The 24,441-nt window shown below is 34.3% G+C and overlaps 1 protein-coding gene across 1 annotated transcript in view; it reads right to left on the bottom strand.

Annotated features, from left to right (window-relative positions):
- Window positions 1-24,441, bottom strand: part of LOC109092657 (1,4-alpha-glucan-branching enzyme-like) — a 171,069-nt gene that overhangs the window by 131,832 nt on the left and 14,796 nt on the right. The window contains exons 2-5 of the mRNA XM_042739167.1: window positions 16,801-16,969; window positions 10,704-10,819; window positions 2,632-2,757; window positions 970-1,105 (exon numbers count right to left, since the gene is read on the bottom strand). Of these exons, the coding sequence (XP_042595101.1) occupies window positions 970-1,105; window positions 2,632-2,757; window positions 10,704-10,819; window positions 16,801-16,969 (547 nt within the window). The remainder of the gene's footprint in view (window positions 1-969; window positions 1,106-2,631; window positions 2,758-10,703; window positions 10,820-16,800; window positions 16,970-24,441) is intronic.

Here is a 24,441-nt window from a genome sequence, read left to right as displayed (position 1 = left end):
TAATACTCCAAGGTATATCATTGTACTGTCATGGTATATCTCCAAAAAAAACATGGTAATGCTCTACCATAATATTTCAGTACTTCTCTGTAATGCATCAAAAAGAATAAAGTACTTTACAGACCTGCTAGTGAAGAAGCCCATTGTGTTTTTTGTTAGCAGAGAAAAATGAAAGTGTCTCTCTGAGCGCATAACATTATGTAGTAATTATCTTCACCATCTGAAATGTCTTTTCATTTGAAGATTTTAGCTAAAACAAACAATGATTTGAAGAAAGAAAGAGTATTAAAACTTGTGCCAAAATCTAAACTGAAAGCGATAAAAAAAAAAATAGACAATTGTTTAAACATTTTGTTTCAAAAGGCCACAGAGAAAAATATCAATGTTGAATCGGTCAAGGGACACACTCATGCGCGGTTAGAGTAATTTGTTTTAAGAAATGTTTAAAGCGTTTGTAAAACTGTCAAAGGAAAAAAAGGAACCAACATAAAACCAAGGCAAACAAAATGAAAATACCCTCAAACTAAATAAACAATAAGATGAAGACTGTGTTAAAAAAAAAAAAAAAAAAAAAAAAAAAATATGTACGAACGAATATATTAATTTGTTAGAATAAAACCTTGCTGGCAAAATTACTGAAAGGCAATGCAAAAAATAAAATCCACATAAAACCAATTCAAACAAAAAAAACACCATAACACAAAGTAATAAGAAAAGAAAAGAAAAGAAAAAGAAAAGAAAAAGAAAAGAAAAGAAAAGAAAAAGAAAAAAATGAGTATGAGTAAAAGAAAAAAGAAAGAGGATAACATTTCAGGAGGAAGAGTAAAGTTTGGATAAGGATTGGTGTGTTATTAGAAGTAAAGCTGATTTTAATTAAAAAAACTCATGATAAAAACACTTTGAACCAAAGTCTATTAAGCATAAATTCTAATTATACCAACATTTTGTGTTAACGACGCAGTCTCTTACCAAGATCTTTGATCCTAGGCAGCACGTTGTGTGTAAAGTTGCTGTAGGATGCCACTTTGCCCTCTGGAGAAGCAATGCCAACGTGGGACTCGTATATCCGTAAGCTCCTGGGCTTTTGTGGACGAGGGTGCTTGTGCTGGCACAGAAACAGCAAGGAAATATCTCTGGAATAATTCTTCATCCAAATTTAACATCACAGTACATGCCAATACAACAGAAGATAAGATGGAGCCTCTAAACAGAGCTGACAGTAGCTAATTTGGGGAATCTCAGCAAATGATGACTCATGACTGGAGGACATTAACGGGCATATATAATTCATAGTCAGAGGATATGGTGTTCACAGGCTTGACTTGACATTAAAGCAAAATAACTTTAAGTAGAAAGCAATGAAATGGCTCATGTATTCATAAAGACGTTTTTTCTTCATCCTCCTGTTTTCAGAAACATTTTGCTTTGCTTGGAAACTTTAATTAATAGGGAATATACAGTACATGCACATGCCCTAACTAGAGTACAATTTTATGAAAGCGAATTTCTGCCATGGAATGAAAAATATATTTTAAAAAAGGTTATTGCATTTTTTTTTTTTTTAATCTCACAATTATCTCACTCTTTGGGATATGGGATTGTAAATTTACAATTGTGGGAATCAGAATCGCAAGACATAAATTCAGAATACCAAGAAAAAAAGTCAGCATTGCAAGATGTACATTAAACTCAAAATTCAGAGAAAAATGCCAGAATTGCGAGATGTAAAAATCTTAGTATTCTGCTTAAAAAAAAAAAGAAAGTAAGAATTATTGTATGTAAACTCAGAATTCTGAAGAAAACGCTAGAATTGCAAGTTATAAAATTAGAATTCTGTTAAAAAAAAAGTTAGAATTCCAGAATGTAAACTCAAAATTTCAAAAAAGGTCAGAATTGCAAGACGTAAACTCAAGAAAAAAATCCCAATTGCAAGATGTACATTAAACTGAAAATTCAGAGAAGAATGCCAAAATGTAAACTTAGAATTCTGCTTAAAAAAATAGAATTGTGGGATGTAAACTCAAATTCTGATTAAAGAAAAAGTTAGAACTTTGGGACATAAATTCACAATTCCTTGAAAAAAAATCAGAATTATGAGATTAAAAAGTCTGAGGAAAACGCCATTATTGCAAGTTATAAAATTAGAATTCTGTAAAAAAAAAAGTTAGAATTCCAGAATGTAAACTCAAAATTCCAAAAAAGGTCAGAATTGCAAGACGTAAACCCAGAATTACAAGACAAAAGTCAGAATTGCCAGTCGTAAACTTAAAAACTCAGAGAAGAATGCCAAAATGTAAACTTAGAATTCTGCTTAAAAACTTGAATTGTGGGATGTAAACTCAGAATTCTGATTAAAGAAAAAGTTAGAATTTTGGGACATAAATTCGCAATTCTTTGAAAAAAGTTAGAATTATGAGATAAAAAGTCACAATAACCTTTTTTAAGTTTTTATTAAATGGCAGAAATAAACTCCCATACTATTCTCACTTACATGGTCATTAAAATTAAGAATTCATTACATGTGCATAGTTATACTTAAATAGAAGGGTTAAAAAGTTGAGGACCCATTATAGTTCACTACAAAATAAAAGGTTGTGGCACACTGGTGCTGGGGGGGAAATAATCACTTACGATGTAAGGTTGAGGAGGGTCCCAATGTACCCAATCATAGATGACGGACTTCTCATGCCTGGTCACATATTTTGCCCAAGGTGAGATTCGGTACAGCCGCTCACCCATTCTGGTGTGAACAACCACCTGGGAAGAGAGACAAATGAGGGATGTAACGGCAAGGACACAGCGACACAGAGAGAGGGTCGGGACGTGGGCACAAGCAAAGGGCGCTGGGTAATGCAGGTAAGAGAAAATGTGTTTACAGCTGCCACAGAGCAGGGATAAAGGGCCAAACTCATGCAGAAAGGTCACACGGTACAAGCAAAGAGGACGTTTGAGTTCAGTCTGACTGCTGGAGGTGAAAGAGATTTTATACTAAAAAAAAAAAAAAAAAAATATGTGACTTTTGAAATTATTACATTGGGTTTCCAGCAAGAATTAACAAAAATATAAACAGCTTAACATAAATAGCTCGATTAAAAAAAAAATAAAATAAATTATATATATATATATATATTTGTGGCAACAAGCAGCTTCTGAATGGTATACGAGTATTTTTAAAGAGAAAACTCCATGGTTATTAATGTGATAACCAATTTACAATCACCAAGTGTGGCAATAAATGTGTAATGATTCTGGGAAACATTTGTGTTTACTTATATTTTTAGCTTGGTACTTGCTTTAGAGGCATATACGTACAAACTTGAAAAGTAACATGAATAATAGATCAAACGCTTTCTGTTTTTACCAATATGCCCTAGATTACAACCATAGACAGAGAGGCCAGGGAAGATTACGTGGGAACTTGTGTTTGTGCCAGGTTTTAAAGCAACAACTCACTCAAAAAGAAAATTATGTCACCATTTGCTCTCTCTCAAGTCCTCAAAGATGTAAAACTTTGAATTTAGTGAAAAAAATGTGTTTTAATGTATGGAAATAAGCAGCCTGGAGATTCTGCTAAATGACTTTATTTCTGTTCCACAAAAAAAAATTAAAAAAAATAAATAAATAAATAAATAAATGATGTGAGTTTGGAATGACATGTGAGTGAGTAGATAATGACAGAATTTTGATTTGTAACCATGTGAGGAAAAGTTTATTATGCCACACTGTGTTTTCCTCATGGAGAAGAAGATTTCTAGAGCTGTCTAAAATAAAGCTATTACCCAGCACAAAAGCATTGATCAGAAACGGAAAGGGTCATTTAATCCTTTGTGTACTATCGGCATTGTTATTTATAGCTGGAGCAAAACTATTCACTCGCAGATATTAAAAACTCATAATGTGTCTCAGATAAGACTACAGAAGCTTTCCTTTCTAAAGGGCATTCGAAGGCAGAGTGTGAATTTAATGTCAGAGTGTGTTTTTTCAATGATCTGTAGAGGTGTAGATGTGCTACAGAGGATCTACAGACACCAGAACTGAAAAGGGCTTGTAAATTCCAATTAATATAATATAATATAAAATATAATTTTGGTAATATTAATTAATTAGTATTACAATAACTTTTAGAGTCATTATATTATAGGGCTGTAGTACTCAAGTCTGGTCTCAGTACAGACATTTTTCTGTCTTCTCGGACTTGTCTCAGACTCGTTGGTGTTTGCTCTCGGACTTGGTCATTGGACTCGCCAAATGTTCTCTCACATGAAAATGTGTGGAAAACGCTAGGCGCGCCGTTTTCTCCTTTTTTCCAAAGCACTCTGTAGCCTGCGCTCTATGCTTGCACTCCAGTGGCGTCTGCCGTTGCTAAGCGTTGTTGGGTTGTTCTTGATGTGTGCTCCATGAAGATGCAGAAGGATAAATGGATTTCCAGCACTTAAAATCCCTTGCAGTAGCTCTGCTAATAAATTCATTTAAAAAATGGCTATCCTTGTAGAGCTATGATCAGCTGTTTCTCCATCTTGGCTTAGTTTTCAATTTTGTTATGGGAAAGGATGAAGCTGATTCGTTGATTCTTGTCACATGACCAGTGGTGCACTTGCTGTGTTCTGAAAAGTTTAGATGTTTCTAATTTAATTTTCTACCTGTTAGATTGTGTTTTATTAACGTCTACACCTACATAGCCTTAAACTTACCCTTTACAATAATGAAATACTAATTAATGTTGTACAGTGTGACAAATTAGGCTGTATTTATGTGCGGATGCCCAGTAGCACCAAACGTATCCCTTCTAGCTTTAACCACCATATCCCGAGCTTTGCATGTGTGTGCTGCGCCAAGGCATCAGTCATTTTAATTTTTCACCACAGACATGATGTCAGCAAACAGCAGCATTAAATAAAGTAAATAAAGTACATAAAAAATAGATTTAATCCTACAGCTCCAAACACGGTCCTAGAGGGTCAGTGTCCTGCAGAGTTTAGCTCCAACTCTAATTAAACACACTTGATCCAGCTAATCAAGCTCTTACTAGACACACTAGAAACTTCCAGATAGGTGTGTTAAGGCCAGTTGGAGCTAAACTCTGCAGGGCATTGGCCGTCCAGGATCTAGTTTGGAGACCCCTGTCCTACAGAGTTGTTACTTTGCACATGCTTTTTGATCATTACAAATAATAATGTAAAATTATATTTTTAGATATGCTGTCTCTCGCATCACATACAGTACATTATCAATAGTTAAGTATGTGGTCTTGAAGAGGATCCTTTTTTTTCTCTCATTTGGACTTGGTCTTGACTTGGACTCGAAACTTTTGGACTCGGTCTCGACTAGTCCTGGTCTTTGACTTGTCTTGGACTCGACAAAGCTGGACTTGACTATAGCTCTATTATATTGACATTTCAATATAATACAACATACGATGTCATAACTCTTAAAACTTGTGTAATACTAGACGGCCCTGAGGAATTTAAATGATATTATTTTATATTATGAAATAGAAACCAAATATATTGTGTTCAAAAATCAAATAAAATTAAATAAAATAAATAAAATAAAATAGTTTACATTTTTTAAAACACACATACACATACACAAATTATAGTTTCAGTTATTTAAAAAAAGAATTTATTTTTCTTTGGAGCTATGACTATATTATTTTATATTATAGAATGATTTATTAGAAATATTTTTAAAGTATACCATAATACTAAAGACTGAAGCAATGGCTGCTGATAATTCAGCTTTGCATCAAAGGAATAAATAACATTTTACATTTTGTATAAATATATATTACAATATATTAAAACATTTTAAACTGTAAAAATGTTACCCAGTACTATTATTTTTATTGTATTTTAGAGAAAAAAAAATGCAGCCTTGATGAGCATGAGTCTTCTTTTTAATTGTGATTAATGGCATCCAGAATAAAAGTTTTTGTTTACATAGTATATGAGTGTGTACTCTGTGTGTGTGTGTGTGTGTGTGTGTGTGTGTGTGTGTGTGTAAATAAATAAATAAATATATAAAATACACACACATGCATGTATAGATTTATATCATATAACACATTTAGAAAAATGTGTTGTTTATATATGAAATATATTTATATATAATATAAATAATATGAATAAGTTATACATGTAAATATTTGTAAAAATATATGCTGTATGTGTGTGTATTTATAGATGCATAATAAATATACACAGTACACACACATATATATTATGTAAACAGACACTTATTTTGGATGCCATTAATCACAATTAATTGCTTGACAGCACTAACAAAAACATTAACATACATATGGGTAGGAAAAAAGGTACAAAAGCTGTTACTGGGAAGGTAACTATTCAAAAGGTACATCTTTGTACCTAAAGGGTCCATACTGGTACCTTAAAGGTACGCATCAGTACCTAAAGTGTACATATCAATACCTAAAAAGTACAAAAATTGACTTTTTGAGTAGGTACTGGCATAGTGACAGCTTTTGTACCTTTTTTTCTTCTTCTTTTTTTTTTTTTTTCCTGAGAGTGTAGGTGAATATGGTTTATGAGGGCATGTAAACCAAATGTATTTAAAAACATACTAAATTGTATGATTATTCATATAACCTAATATTTTTTTCTCTAACCTGACAACCACACTAGAAGTAAACTAGCTTAAGGCACTCTGTTTCCAGCCCGCTTTCCAAAGAAGAGTGAGAAAAGAGCAGTGTGTGCTCGACTACAGTCTAACTCACTCAGAGTCGCTTCTCTCTTCTCTTCCTTCTGCTGCGCACAGTGACACGACTGTCAGTACAGGAGAGCAGATCGATAACGGAGCGTCTCTCACCGTGTGAATGCACCCGTGGGAGCTCTCCATCCCGAGTCTCCTTATCTCTCTCTTTCCTGGGCCAAAAAGCAAATGGATCATTTGATGGTCCCCTCCGTAAGCTGCCAGCGAGAGGTAATGACAGAGCCATTGGCACCTGCCGGTGACCTACAGAGCAGCGTCCCAGTGGGGCTCAATCATTAGCGGCTTCTCACCCGAGGACATGCGGCAGCACCAAACCGCCACACCACGGGTTTGCCAGTTTAAATAATTACCCAGAAAAGAGTGCGAGAATGGACAGACGCTGAGCCAGACCGACTGATGGAGAGAAAATAGCAGAAAATAGCAGACATACGGTGTCAATGAAAGCAGGGTGAGGTGGAGGATAAATGGATGATGACAAAACTCTTATTGAGTTCATTTAATGTCTGTCACTTTGCTGTACTGTCAAATTAGGGTCCAGTCGCAGGTTTCTTGAAAACATTTACTGGCGATGAATATTTCTGACCTCACCATGAAACGTTTTGCATTATTTTGATTAAAGAATATTTTAATCAAAGTAAAGTAAGATTTTTTTTATTATTATTAATTTATTTATTGAGCAAGGTTGCACGTTAAAGTGCCATTATAGATATTTATATCGTTACAAAATATTTATTTCTTTTCATTAAATAATCCTGGGAAAAAATAATCACATTTCAAAAATATTAAGCAGCACAACTGTAAATAACATAGATAATAGTAAGAAATGTTTCTTTAACACCATTGGAATGATTTGTAGAGGAATAAAATAAAATAAAATAAAATAAAATAAAATAAAATAAAATAAAATAAAATAAAATAAATTAAATAAAATAAAATAAAATAAAATAAAATAAAACAAAACAAAACAAAATAGGGTGATAGAAAAGACATATTATCGTTATATGGGGGGGGGGCTAAACTAAACTTAACTTACTTAGAACCTTTATATGGAAATTGGAAATGCTCCTCTCTGATGAAATTTTCAAAACTAATGATATGTAAAGTGTGAGCCATTTTTTTCAGTCATCAACACGACATTTGTACTAATATTGTCATATTTGTGGCTTAATGCAAAAAATATCCCATACTTGTGTCAATACATTGAGCTTTAAATAAACTTCTGATTAAATTCTCTCTTTTTTTGCAGTGAAAGTGGAGACAGATTTTTTTTATTTATTTTGTTTAGTGTAAAATTAGCGTTTCTTAATTTCTAGAATATTTCTGGAAATTCTTAAAATTTTTAGTTCAACATAATTTGAGTATTGTGTTACATTTCCTACCAGCCACCTGCAAAAACATCTATTCTATTCTATTCTATTCTATTCTATTCTATTCTATTCTATACCCACTTAATGCCTGGCTAATTTTAGTTTGTCAAATGATATATTATACGTATTATCTCTATCTTAAATAACTACAAATGCCTTTAATTTTTTCAACAGGTGCATTAAACACCCTTTGTAACAACACAAGGTCTCTCCATCATGATATGAGCCTGCGGCGTGATGCAGAAAGAATAGGACAGTCCACTTCCTGCATAATTAAAGTCTGGCCAGACCACTTTTCACCGGGAACATAATCCGGTTGACAATCAACTCATCCGAGTCCAGTGAGGGCCTGAACTGGGACAGGGCCAGGGTCTGCATCTGGTTCTTATCGTCCAGAGCCTGACCCAAGAAGACAACAGGAACAAAGCAACCAGAAAAGCAGCCTGTGCCCAGTGAGTGGCATCTACCTGCCATCAATCAAGCCTCTGCCAGCGTGTCACACAACATAATGGACAGCAGGAGCGTAAGAGGCTGGACTAAACACCGAGATACAGAACCAACTTTGTAAGCAGATAGATTATAAATTAATCGCAGTTTATTGATGCTATTTTTGGTTAATTAATTTATTCAAAAAATACATTAAAAATACATACAATGCCTTTTATACACATCTTCTATGATGAGCATATTTTTAAATTTCATTTTAAGATTCATTTGCAGAGATACGGTAAACACTGAATAAATAAATAAATAAATAAATAAATAATTTAAAAGAAGACTCTTAAAATGTCAAATAATATGACAATTTTATAAGGAAAAATTAGTTTAGGCCACAAAATGTCATGTGGTGCAACTTAATGATATTTGTAAATTAAACATTTTCAAAAAAAATAAAAAATACAAATAAAATAAAATTAAAAAATATACATTAACTAAAAATTATAATTATATTTAAAACATTTTGAAAATGATTATGATGTACACTCACGTGTATTAAAAAAAAATGTTAATTTCACTTGATGGTTAAGCCATATGATATTTCTAGAGTCAATAAATGTAAACTATTCTTGAAAATGATTTAAAGGTTTTTAAAAAATCATATGAAAACAACAAAGTGTACATTTCTAAGAACTTGGCACATGTGTTTTAAACCAGATTTTTAAATTTTTTTTTTTTTTTTTTTTTTAAATAAACTATGGTTTCCACTGAATTCCATAGTAATTTTTCCCATATTATGGACGTCAATGGCAACCGTCAACTTTTTGGTTGCCAACATTTTTCAAAATATCCTCTTTTGTGCTCAACAAAAAATCATTCAGGTTTGGAACAAGTGGAGATTGTGTATAATGATCCCTTTAAGGTTAAGGTTCTTCAGGTTCCATTTGGAAAAATGTGTAAATTATATTAGTTAAAGAGATAGTTCAGCCAAAAATAAAAATTCTGTCATAATTTACTCACCTTCATGAGACTTTGATTAATCTTCAAAACACAAATTAAGATTTTTATTGAAACCTGAGATGTTTCTGTCCCTCTACTGGAAGTCCAGGAAACCAAAATTTATAAGATCCAGAAGGTTATTAAGGCATTGTAAATCGAATCCATATGAATCCAGCGTTTTAATCCAAGACTTGTGAAAAGATGCTACTACTTATTATGATGAACATACATGAAATAACCCCCATATATAACACAGGAATTACCTCGTAGCAGATCTACTGTATGCAGGTGGAGCTGGGGAAGGTGGAGGGTTTCTGAAGCAAGCTGCAACTGCTACAGCAAGCACTAGTCATATATGGGATGTTGAGCAGCTAGCTCATTGGGTAACGATACAGGAGAGAACCAATCAGCTGTGCCACATGATAATGATGCCATTAGGTCAGATTGAGTTAGACCTATCAGACTGCGCCATCTCGAGTTTCATGCCAGAACTCTATATTTGTGTTTCAAACTTTAACCAAAGTCTCATGATTTCCAAGGTGAGAAAATTAGGACAATTTTCACTCTTGGGTGAATTATCTCTGTAACATGAACTACCAATGACAAATCGACCTAAACCATTTATTAATGTGAGGTAATGTTACAGTAATTTCAATTATTACAATATTACAATCAAACGAACCAAAATGACCCAATTAAGTTGCCAGTGTGGCCTAAAAATGACAGAAAGCAGCAGAGCAAGTTGTTACATTTTGATGCAAGAATAAGATGCATGGATGAATCGTTCACAATAATATAAAGAATGTGTGTTAAAGTAAATAAGGTCCATTCAGCTTGTTGACATTAATTGAATGTACAATCTTGAACTGAGAGAAGTCCAACCAATCCCACAGGATCCCGCTTCAATTTGTTTAAAATTAAAGATCGGTGTTTTAAACCTCATGGGTGTAAAGCTCCAAATTGGAACGGCGTTATTAAAAACATATGCTGTTGAAGAGCATCAAATGGCTTGAAAGTCACAGCTGTTGCTGTAGCTTTAACACTGACATGCCATCTATAAAACGGCTGAATATTAAAGCCATCTTGACAGAGCATAAAGCCTTTATAATACCTCAGCGCCTCATTCAGGCTAATGAAGTAAACAAACCAGCTAATGCGTCTGCTCACCTTCAGCTTGGAGTTATGAGCGACAGCAGGTGTCTTGTCCTCTTTTGGGGGTATGTGCAGCTCCCATTTTCCGAAGTCCTTTTTAGCGTATGGATGTGAAAAATTATCCCAGCCATCTATTAAAAGAAAGCAATTGCAGTTAAAAAAATTTCCCTGCTCGATACATAATATTATATAAACATTTTCTAAAGAAAAAGTGGGTGTTTTTTGTCTGCGCAAAGCTTGCAAGGACAGTGTGATGTGTTTTTTTAGATGCTATGAGTGCTTTATCTCCATTGCTAGGGTGTTCTGAGTGGTTGCTGGGGAAAGGGAAATAGGGATGTGCAAACCTAAATGTTTTCAAAATGGACTTGCTGATTGGTTAGCTGTTCATATTACCATTAATTTAATTCTAGTACCTCCAATCTGAAAATAACCACTGAGATCCTATGAAATCAGACTTGGGGCTGACTGATTCCAACTCATTCTGACTTCAGTGAATAGCATCATTTGACAGCATTTCCAAAATGGTGGCTACTAAGAAAGTGTTGAAAGGTTTTATGGTGAAAACATGTCTAATAACTAAAACACAGCATACTAATTAAGCTACAAATTAAATGAACAATATAGAGTAATATAGAGACAATATAGAGAGCTCTCGAGACAATTCGAGATATCAAACTCTAATTTGGAACATAACTTGTCTAGATTTATGGCTTTGGTTCCTTTTAGGTTTATTTTTTTCACAGATTTAAATAGAAAATAGTATTTTTGCACATTTTTGCAGCATTTTTCATAACAAACAGACGTTTGGTTATTTTTAAAGGTGGGGTATGTATTTTTTCAAAAACACTTTAGAAAACTGAGTCAGGCCCAAAAAAAAAAAACTACGTGTTGCCAATCAGCAGTAAGGGGCATGTCTACTTATGATGTGGACAAGAGAGCGTGCAGTGCACAGGAAGAACATTAGCCGAGCGACGACAGAAAGATATAGCGGATAAATAAAACAAAAGTGGAAAACGTCTATGGAACAAAAGAATGCTTTCGATAAGGCAAGAAGTAGAACCCGTGTAAATATCGGATCAGCTTTCCAGCACTAGAGAGAACTCAAGGAGCGGGAAGGCCTGCGATCGGACGCCGAGGTTGCTTTGTTTCTTCTCAATAGTTGAGTAACATTGGTTTAGCTTTGTTTCACAGGACTTCTATATTCTGGCTTTTGCTTGAATATGCTCATGTGTCATGTTGTCGTTCCCTTCAGCGATGATAAAGACACATTCATTTCCACACCCTATAAGCCTGGAGCATCTAAACCTCCTCCACTGTCTGTTTCGAGCTTCAGCTCCCAAAGTGTGTCCGAAAAGCAGATAATAATACAGCAGATTCCGGTAGGTGGTTTGAAATATGCTCAAAAAGTGGTTATTAATTATCGCATAAAAAAAATAACATAAAATTCCCTAAAAATTCCAAATATTAAATAAAAACATTATCAAACTAAAACACAGTAAATCTCATTTTTGACCACCACACAAGGTGCATCAGAGGGATAAAAAAGGTGCATCATAACAGAGAGAGAGAGAGAGAGAGAGAGAGAGAGAGAGAGAGAATCTACAAATGCAATAAGTTCCCTTAGCATACAAGGTGAAAAACTTTAAATTGGTTCAACAGAGCATATACTTATTTTCATAGTAAAACACTGTTAATTTCTGTGAATACATAACATTAATTACCATATAATTTATGATTGAAAACAGTAAAAGGGCACATTATTTATTTCATTACATTTAATATTTATGTTATCCAAAATGTACATTTTTTTGTGCATTATTGTAGTATCGTGTTACCCTGATCCTGATTTGTCTTTTTTGCTTTCTGTTTTACAACCTGTGTATTAGTATGCTCGTTATCAGATTGTATGGCAATTTGGTAATTCACATTTGATTTATTAACATTACATAATTTCAACATTTTCTAAGATGTAAAATATACAGGTACCAGTATGTCTGTGATTTTTTTTGTTTGTTTGTTTGTTTGTTTGTTTTGTTTGTTTACTGCAAATTCAACAGGATAATTTTATACTCTTCAACAATCTGCATGATTTGATGTATAATTCCTGTATTCCATGCACGCTATGCCAAATTTTAATAATTAGTGTTTGTTAGTGTTTATAATCAGGAGTTTGTTCAAATCCTGAGAAACAGGCATAGTGATGCTTATCTATCTGTTGCCTAATTTGCATGCTCTCTGATAAAATTACTAACAACCATTTGTTTATTCAAAAGTAATGTAAGTTTTGCCATGTGATCAAAGACTACAGAATTTGGCCTGCAGTCTGTAAAGTACTTCCTTAAAACCTTGCACTTCCTAATGAGTAGAAAAGACAAGCAAATGCCTTCAAATCCTGCATTCATGCACTTTCTTGGTGAGAAATCATTATGCCAGACTTCTGACAAACAAAAGATTTCAAAAGAAAGGTCCTTAGTGACTGACTGACTACATCTGGTCTTGTAGGCAATCCAGATAACCTTGAAGGGATTCTTCTTTTTGTCTTAACCTGAACACAATGTTCTTTCATCTGGTTTCAGATGAAAAAATGATCTGTCAAAAAGAACAAACAGTCAACTACAAATTGACATAAGATATAGATGAATAGGCAGACTATCTCTTGTATGATTTGTGAATTCTGCAAAGGAACAAAATATCAGTACAATAACAAAACTTTCAGAATTATGACAAAGCTGAAAACTTTTTGACAACACCTTTTATAAAACTGTTGCAATTTAAGTGTAGTACACATAGGTTAATATTTTAATCCATTAAGATAATCAATATTGATGTACAGTGTTTTGTAGATTATATTTAATTTTACTGAATATACAAAATCTAAAAATAGGTAAAATATTTGACATTATTATTTACATAAAACTGTTGCATTGTAAGTGTAGTACAGTATATCTTAATATTTTAAGCAGATAATGTATCATTATTAATGTACAAAGTAATACACCTTTACAATACATTTTATTGTTATTAAATATACTAAAACTGAAATATTTTGCTTTATTATTTACATAAAATCGGTTGCATGTTAAGTATAGTACTGTACGGCTTAATATTTTAAGCCATTAAAATAATAATTATTAATGTCTTGCATATTACGTTTTATTTTTATACATTTGAAAATACATCAAATATTTTACCTTATTTTATAAGTAAAATTAGCATTTTATGAGTAATACAGTTTAGCTTTATATTAAGCCATTATAATATTCATTATTCATGTGCAGAGATGTTTACTTGTATAATAAATATTTGTACTAAATCTATTATTTTACCTTACTATTTATATATGACAGTGAGTTTTTGGTGAAGTCGTGGCCTAATGGTGCACCTGAGGTGCCCTTGAGCAAAGCACCAAACCCACAACTGCTCCCCGGGCGCCACAGCATAAATGGCTGCCCACTGCACCGTGTGTGTGTGCACTTTGGATGGGTTAAATCAAATGTAATGTATATTACATTAAAATAATCATTATTGATTATGCTTGTATTTTACATTCTAATTTTACTAAATATATGTAAATGTGGAATGGGCAGTGAGCCATTTAGCTGAACTTTAGCTTCTTAACTTCAGCTTTGGCTGAAGTTAACTTAATATTGTATTTTTGCTTACCGCTTAATTTTAATGCAGGGTTTTTCCTACATTAAAAATTTTTTGGCGGCCGCCAAAACGATTATTTTTTGTCCCGCCAAAGCCATATTTGATGTGTAATTGTGTTTTGTGAGTGAAGCAGGCTACAGACGGAGTGACGGAGAGAACGCGCACAGCGCCCCTCCCCCGCGCGCGCACTCTCCGTCTTCAGTAGGGCTGTTCGATTCCGAAATTTTTGGAATTCCTCACTGTTGTTTTCGATTCTTTTTCAATTCTTGTTTTTTTTTTCTTTTTTTAGATTAAAGGAACCTAATCTCATCATGATGACTGCAGGATAGGTCGTATAATGTATCCTTCATATAATATGAAGCTGAAAAAAAAAAAAAAAAGTTTATTTGATAAGTTTTGTTTTTTCAGCTTTGCTCGTGAAATTAGTCATAGCCCAGCTCAGCAGGGACATGCGTTTATCGCAAATATTAAATAAGACATGAAGTGTCTAAAAGAAATGTGCACAGTTGAGCTGAATGATGAAGTTTACCTTTGCACAATATTAACAAACTGTACACTTAAATTAAATAACCAGAACATTAATAACTGATAGAGCTCATGGTTTATCTGTCAATCAGATGCGCTCTCGGCCACTGATCTATGCTCGTGACGTGTTCTTTTATAATTATCATTGGCTGATAGAAATGTTTTAAAAATCATAGTATTTTAGATGGTAAGATCAAGACCCTCATTGACGTCATGATCTATTCTGTCATGAACCGCTCAAAATTGTGGACAAGCCAGTTCTACTGTAAAATAACCTCTGAATCGTTTTATATATATATAATAATCTTTTATCTCACAACTGTTGTAATTATGGCTTTGGTGAATTGTGCTTCTGAAACGGAAGGCTAGCCTACATCCTAAAATTCAATTGATCAGTGCCGACTCGTTTTCTTTCTGTTTTTTTTTTTTCTTTTCTTTTTTCGTGAATTTAAATGTGTGCAGCTTTTGTCGGATGTAGCCTTCCGTTTGAGAGACTCCCATTGATAAGCTTTGTTGAACTGAAAAAGACTCTGAATGAGGAGTCGACTCCCCTTGATGGAATCGATTCCAACCTTAGGAATCGACTCTCGATTCCCAACGCCCCGGAATCGAGGAATCGATTCTTTTTGGAATCGACTCCCAGCCCTAGTCTTCAGTTCTGTCTTTGCTCTCTCCCTCGCATCAAAATGAACTGATCCTAAAGGTCGGAAGACCGAATCCATGTTTCACGTGGTGCATTCGGAGAATATTTTTCCTGAATTACCGCTGGGTGTGAAAAAAAGTTGCCTTATCTTCTCTTACAACTTCCGCACATGCAGCTGACATAACTTTAAATAAACGCAAAAAAAAAAAAAAAAAAAAAAAATCTGTCCAGTTATGAAGTGTTTTTGTGTGTGTGCGTGTGTGTTCTGTTGACAAATCTTTTGCGATGTCCTAACAGCCAGGATTCACGTCCGCTAAAGTCCGAATCGCGACCTAATGACTCCTTTGAGCGATTCATTATAATGAATGGTTAAAGCAATCGGTCTGCCGTCAGTGTCTGAATAGGTGTATAACAAATCATTACTTCTTAGAAGAACACACATCTGAAATGAGAATGTAAGTGTGCTTACCCCATTTAGCAAGAGTGTTTAGTAAAATTTAGCCTTAATAATCCACAGTATGTATAGGCGTATGACAATGTGTAGTAAATTACCTATAAAATCATTTAGTTTGAAGTTAGACTGGAGTGAGATGAAACTAGATCAAAGCACAAAGCAAGCTCTTGCTAGCTAGCTGCCAATTTTATTACATTTTATATGGTAAAAAAATTACACTATTACACCTTTTAACGTTACGTTTTTAATACTACTTTTTAATTGATATGATTATACTAAAATAATTATCAGGTCTGTCAAAAAAGGATTTTATCGTTCAAAATTATGAAAGCCAGTCGTGGAAAAATCACAGCTTTTTTTGCAAAGAGGGCAATAAAGGATGACAGTGAGAGTGACAGGTAATATCTGTGTGTGATAATTGCATAATTTGTAAATAGATCAATTGTGATACCTTTGACATTTCAAATATACTTTGGTATCGATGATGTTTACATGTAAAATAAGTTGTAATCGTTTTCTTTTACTATCTAGCCTGACAGTGATCGTTTTTTCATGAATAAATAGGACAAGAAAAAAAATTATAAACTGTTTCTTTGTATTTATTTTAAATTTAACATTTATTGTCAATATTGGGCTCTCCGATCATGTGGGTACTAGGGTACTCTTTGCTGTGTGTGGATGACCATGTCGGTCAGCCACCACCGAAGACCAATTTTGACCCAGGAAAAACCCTGTAATGGGATTGGAGATCTAACAAAAATCGCTGCAGTACTACCCGACGGGAAGATGGCAAACGCCTAGGGCTTAGGGAAAAGGCCTTAGAATGAGAAAAGACATACTGAAGTCTCCAGTGAGGAAGAGAGCCTCGGCGGCCGGGGCCCACTCCTTAAAGACGAGGCTGTTGTCTGGCATCCGATGTACTCCGTAACTCTTATAGCTGCGTGTGAACTGATCAAAGCCTCCTTCGGCCTCCTCAAGGAGTGTGAGCTGCTTCTCAAACAGCCCATATTCAAAAACAAAGCAGAGGAAAACTTCTTAGCAACCATAGACAGAATAGATGCGGTATCTCACACATTAAAGCAAGTTCCACAGCTGAAAATCCTTCAAAAACATGAATGTGTGTAATGTCTCTGAGCATCAGCCATAGTAAATATATCATACCATAAAGACGCTATGGGCAAAATACAAAACAAGTATATCCCAATACACAAGAAAACAAACCAAGAGAAATCTGAATGACTGTTAACCAATTTATTTGGTATTTAAAAGCCTCATCTGAATTATTTAATAAGTTAATATTTTATATTATTATATACCCCTCCTATTGAGCAACCCTTGGCAGAAGAACCACATTTACCCTCTGGCTCATCTTTGAAATCTCAAAGTTGAGTTCGCATTTGAAAACAGCCGCCCACTCATGTATATTGATGGAGGTTGCCACTGACCCGGCATCTTCGACACACCACACATTACATCACCCGAAGACACTAAACACCTAAGCATGCGTCCTGTTCTTTGAATTCACTTCTGTTTTCAATATCATCCACCTTCTTAAACAGAAATACAGGCACTAAGCAAGCCAAGTGCTGTCAGCTGCTTGATTTTCTACAAGGGAGATGAAGTTCACCTCCCACCTTCTGGCCATCAACAAAGGTGTGCCATAAGGCTCTGTACTCCCCCCATTTATACTCTGTGCTCACTTGACACTTTGTGTCAACTGAGTGGCAAACCTTTCATGTACGGGGCAGTCGTGGCTTAATGGTTAGAGTCGGACTTGTAACACCAATTTGCCAGTTCGAGTCTCCGGTCTGACAGGGATTGTAGGTGGAGGGAGTGAATGTGCAGCGCTCTCTTCCACCTTCAATACCATGACTGAGGTAAGACCCTTGAGCAAGCCACCGAACCCCCAACTGCTCCCTGGGCGCCGCAGCACTAGCTGCCCACTGCTCTGGGTGTGTGTTCACGGTGTGTGTTCAGTGCTGTGTGTGTGCGCTTGGATGGGTTAAATGCAGAGCACAAATTATGAGTATGGGTCACCATACTCGGCCACATGTCACTTCATTTTCACTTCACATTTTCTTGTTCACAAATTCACTAGCTTCACTTCAAAGCAGAGCAACACTGGCTGAATGATGGTATAACAATATATATAACACTTGATAGTCAAAATGTGTCAGTCGATTTTACTATTTATAACCAGAGCTATTTATACCACGGTACATATTTAAGATGGTTTTTGTTTTTTAGCTCAGATGTTTTATAACACGAAGTCAGTTTTTTGCACCGATGCTAAACATAATGGCTTATAATGAATAAATCTGTTAAATGATAAATACATATATACACAAACTACTGTTCAAATGTTTGGAGGTTTTTTTTGGAATTAATTTTATACTTTATCTTTTCCTTTCTTTTTTTTTTTTTAGCAAGGATGCATTCTATTGTTCAAAAGTGCCAATAAAATAATTTACAATGTTATTTGTCCACAGAAATATTAAGCAGCACAACTGTTTTCAGCATTGATAATAATAAGAAATGTTTACTGTGCACCAAATCAGCATATTAGAATGATTTCTGAAGGATCACCTCACACTCAAGACTGGGGTAATGACAGCTAAAAATAAAACTTTGCCCTAACTGTGGCTGGAATAAATTTCAAATTGCAATAATCTTACACAATATTACTGTTTTTATTGTATTTTTGATAGTATTGACTGCAAGCCTTCGAACCCCATTGCATACATGGATACGGTGATATAAAATTACTCATACTGTGATATAAGATTTCACAATTCCTGAAAATACAGCACAATATCAGCTAGAAGTAGATAAAGCAATCACCTGATGTGCTAACAATAAGCTATGAATGACCTTTTTGAGGTCACTTTATTCTTCAGGCACTAACAGACCTCAAACTCCCTGTCTCCATCAACAGCCAATAAACTGCCATAACCGACTACTTATGATTCTTAGGCACCTATACCTGTTGTTCTATACAATCTAATCTAGAAGGTATTTCAGACATGATCTTGTCAATACCTTCTTGTTCGATTCTGCAGAGCCATTCTGTTCTGACAACAAATGTGTGTGTGTGTGTGTGTGTGTGTGTGTGGTATAGAAGCACATACAAGCTAACAAAAAAAAAAAAACTGCAACACATTGTAAGGGGAAAAACTTTCACACATTTCATTGACTTCAAAAACACACTTGAACAAAAAACATCTTACCAACAGACCAAAATAAAGCTTGCAATCAATACAACTTCTTAGTATTATGTGTACATTAATTCAATATATAAACATCAAAATGACTTGAAAGTCACATGACTTGAAAATTGCCATGACATTTAACATCACAAAGGCAAAAATATGCCTTAATAAACATCACTTAAGGTACTTCAGAGCTAAAAAAAAAAAAAAAAAACATGCTCGAGTTCTACTTGTTTATGTCTGAACAACCAATATTTCTGTCGCACAGCTCTACATTAACAGTGACTTAACATCTGCTTTTGAAACGTAAGTGCTCACAACACACTAGAGAACACCTTATGGCTAATTCTCATTCTTCAAAACAATCAATAGCATTTAAGATCCCCTTTGCCACCTGCTGCTTATCAGATTCCCTGGTTGGATGCCGTCGCTACAAGAATTAAATGCCGAATCAAAACAGCTAAGCTCTCAGCGGTCTTTCAAACGCCTACAGCATTCACACACAGGCCGATTTTCTGCGATAAAACAACTGGAACTCATTCGTTTTCAATAAGAGTTGGTGGCTTCCGGCAGCATGAGCAATAATGGTGCGATGAAGCTGAGCTCAACTTTCTGCAAATGAGCAGCAATTACCAACAAAGCTAAAAACGGCTAGTGGAATCCAACAGTATAGAGACTTATGAACCAGAACGCCCCTTCAGGCCCACTGCTGGAGATGTTGATGGGTTGAAGAAGAGGCCAAAGCTCTTGGATGGTGCCCGAGGATGAAGAGGGCAAGCTGTTCCAGTCTGAACAGCCAAAATACTGTCTGCATCCTCAATGTGAACTTTAAGCCTGAAGAGCTGACAGGCCTGGCATGGTCAAGCAGAAACCTTGGGGCTTGTCCATTTAGATCCTAGACACCTTCTAAACAAATGTCCCGTGACATGTTGCAACTTTCTGAACTCTTTTGAATAAATTTCGATGCTGCTTAAACATGCTCTGGGCGGCTGAATGGACCCCAGGCTCGTTTGCGGTTGATTTTACCCTTAGGAACATGGTAAACTACACATTTAGTAGTGTTTGCTTGAGGCAGATTGTTAAGGAGAGGTGTGCTAAAACATAACTATGTGAGTGGACAGACAGTTTTATTGTCCGTTAATACCAAAATGAGGGAAAAAAACATCAAGCCATATAATAGAGATGTGATCAGCGGTTTTTTGACTTTGACCTGTAAACGGACACCGAATAACTAGTTTTTGTGTTGTTGTTGTTTGTTTTTTTACATAACCTTAGCAATTTCTCACTAATCATCACTCACTATTTGATACCAAGGAAGCTCTGTAAAATGAGTCAGGTTTTAAACCCTTTAAACTCTTAATTCCTAGTTTCTTAGGGATACAGTACCATTCAAAAGATATAGTTTTTAATGTTTTTGGAAAATATTTTTTTTTTCCAAAAACATTAAAATTAAATATATATATATATAATATTATATATATATATATATATATATATATATATATATATATATATATATATATATAGATAGATAGATAGATAGATATATAATTTGGTCAAAAATACAGTAAAAATGTTACATTGTGACATATTACACTTTAAAACACCTTTTTTACATTTCAAGATTTATTTTTCATGTGATCACAATACAATATTGCAATTAATTTTTTTTTTCTTTTTAATATTTTTTAAAATGTCATTTATTGTGTGATAAAATGCAGTAAAAGTCTCAAATTGTGGAATATTGTTACAATTTGTAACAACTGTTTTCAATCTGAATACATTTTAAAATCTATTTCTGTGATCAAAATACAGTAACAAATTGTTATATTGTGAAATATTACAATTTAAAACAACTTTTTTCTATTTTAATACATTATAAAATGTTATTTATTCATGATCATACCTGTATTTTCAGCATCATTAGTCCAGTCTTCAGCGTCACATGATCCTGATTGCTGATTTATTTGCTGCTCAAGAAACATTATTACTATTAGCACTAGTAGTATCAATGTTGAAAAACAAATTTCAAGAGAACTTATTTTTTTTATTTATTTAAAATATATATTTTGTTTTACATTATAAATGTCTTCGCAGTGACTTTTGATGGATTTATTGCATCTTTCCTGAATAAAAGTAGCAAATTTCTTTCACAAAAAAATAAAAATAAAATAAAAATCCTACTGGCCCAAACTTTTGAACAGTAGTGCATATATGGACAATATAAGCACAGCTTGTCAATAGGGTAACTGGGGGTATTTTTTTTTAAGCGCATAAACAGACTAAATGAATAAAACCTAAAACTACACAAAACTATCATTATCCATAATAACAGATACATTGCTCACAGCAGGCAAGAAATTTGAAATCTAACAGTAAGTGTCTCTAAATTGTAAATCTGTGGATTAGTTACATAAGGCAAAGCTTTGATAACTGTAATGCTGAAAGGGAGGAATTCACAGACACAATAAACCATGAGAGGGTTTCACTGTGCTGTCAGTCTAGTGCTTACTGTTAGTACACTAAATGCTGTCAGCATGCTAAAGGCCTCTCTCAAAACTCTGTTCATCCACTGGAAATCACAATGAACAAAAGTAGAACAAAATGAATCACATACTAAATATATACTAAATGTTGTAGAAGAAAAAAATAATTGCAGATTAGTCAAATCTTAACAAACACTCAAAAGCAACATCCTACATGCTTCAATGAAATGAATGGCGTGCTTTAACCACAGCCAATCAGCAGCAGAGTAGAATTAAATCTGATTGATTCATCAATTGATAAGAAATGATGCATGATGATTCATCATTTGTTAAACTTTTAACAAATGGATTAGTGTTCATCTCTAAGTGTTCATCATAAGTCCACGATACCTAATGTATTAACTAAAGTTTTTCTTTCTCTTTGGAGCGTTAAAAGCTGTTCGTGCATAGATAAGATCCTAAAGTTGCAAAGACTAAAGTCTTTAACCCAAAAAGACATTCTTTATGAAAGTTAAGACTCGTCCCCACATGTCTACGTCACTGTGTGAAGATTTGCATAAAACGCATAAGAAGACAGTATAAGTCATTATAATCAGTAATTATGTCCCCACGGGATGCAACAAATGCCTCGTTTGTAATGAGTTTTATTGGTTTTGTCTCATCGCGCCGGGACACAGTATCACAGTATGGTAAGGGGTTTAACATTTCCGTCACACACTTGAGGTATTCAGCCAATCACAATGCACTGGATAGCTGGCCAATCAGAGCACACCTCGCTTTTCAGAATAACGAGCTTTGTAAAAATCGACACATTTCAGAAAGGCGAGGCATAGAGAAGAAACAATAATGTACAGTATGTGGAAAATAATGTTTTTTAAACTTTAAACTGCATAAAAACACTTTTCCTTACACCAAATACACAAAATAATGTTCTTTTTAGCAACATCATATAACCCCTTTAACAAAAATAACCTTCACCTTCACAAAGTGTTACCACTAAACTTGGCTGTTCGTAAATGAATTCATTGTCATGTGAAATCACAATGAGCCAGTTTAACCTCTGGCATTTGGCTTTAAAGTTTTAAGCCTTTTTAAAGTTTCTCTCACGAACCACTTTAACAAGCACAGAAATATTACGATATGAATACAAATGTGCTCATATTCGGTCAGTGTCAAGTGTCACATATTTTTTTGGGAGAGAGAAGACCCATTTTTCTTTTCAAACATTAAAAGAAATTAACATAAATCAATGCACAGACGAACAGCCCTGAAACAGTGTCATATTTAAAAAGGTTACTGGCTTACTAATCCATCATTCATCCTTGACTGCCATCAGTATGAATGAAAATGAAATGCAGCATAATAGGCGTTACAAGCAAGCAGTAGACAATACTGCATATTGCAGTACATGCAAATGTTTACGTAAATAAATATTCCAAAAAGTTAATAAATAGCATTACATTGTTTAAAATCACACTGCACATAACATTTTGGACCCCAAAACATTGTTTGTCCTTTTCAAACAATTATGTAGCATTCCATGAAGGCACACAAGTTATCATACACTTGCTGCATGTCATAAAACGTTCAAAACTGTCAGCTTCTGGAATAAAGAGTAGATAAATTTGAAAATAATAATAATAATAATAATAATGAAAAATAAATAAAATGTGATGAGACCAAAGAGAACTCAATTCAGTCGTGCACACACTGAAAGCACATCTTAAACAGTGTGCGAGTATTTTAATAGAGTTCTGTTATGTGTCTTATCATGCTTGAACAGACAAATACACAGAGAATTGTCAAAATGTCTGATTTATCCAAGTATTCATGTAAATACAGTTGTTTATGTCTTAATGTGAATGTAAACTGTTTGAAGAATCAGATGTGCACTATACTGGATCCGTGCATTAGGTCTTAAAGTGGCAGCAGCCTAATATACCTTCTACTGCCTGTGTCCTGAATGTTTATTCATGTGCAAATTTACGTGTGAATTTGTAAATGAAAGGCCACCCAGATGTGATTTCTACGTATGTTTCAGTTGCTCCTACATGTTTTCATGAATTTATTTAATGTAATAAATTTTAGTATTACTCATGATTTTTATGTGAAAACCCTTACGCAGATTTAAAAAAAAAAAAAAAAAAAAAAAAAATAGCTTGCACGCAAATTTAAGTCTGGACTTCTGAAGGGCAATCTAATCTTTATTGACACTGACCTGAGCTGAGCAAATGAGAACAAACTTACGTGGCCCCTCAAAAGTGTTGGTTTTCACCCCTAAAAAAGTGTGTTACCTTGAATCAGTATCCCTATTAAATACATCTACAACATAACAGTTTCCAGGACTCCCAAAAGGCAAACACAAGCGCAAACACCTGATAGCTATTTGCAAGGAAATTAATCTGACCCCCTCCCAGTCCATGTCGACTGTCAAACTTCAGCTTCTCTGTGATTATGAGAGTCATTGCCATTATAAGAAATCAGTGTTTGAGGAGCGGAGGGAGGGTTGGCCTACTGCCGCACCATAAGGCAGTGATATTCTCTGCATGTCCGCAGGCTTGTGTCCCAGATGATTAGTGTCTAGAGGAGAGATCAGAAACTGCATCTCAATCAGAGAGTCAAGGTGACTTCATAGGAAGCTGATTTCCAACACGGTCATTACCGACACCTGAACACACTGAAATCAGAACTTCAGCAAACCTGCTTATTAGTAATAATGAGTGCAAATTACGAGACTATAGATGTCCTTTCTAAAGCTGAGTGTCTGCTGTTTGATTTTTTTCTT

Source organism: Cyprinus carpio, chromosome B15 (assembly GCF_018340385.1).
Source record: "Cyprinus carpio isolate SPL01 chromosome B15, ASM1834038v1, whole genome shotgun sequence".
In the NCBI taxonomy this organism is placed as follows: Eukaryota; Metazoa; Chordata; class Actinopteri; order Cypriniformes; family Cyprinidae; genus Cyprinus; species Cyprinus carpio.
This window is presented reverse-complemented; position numbering and strand designations above follow the sequence as displayed.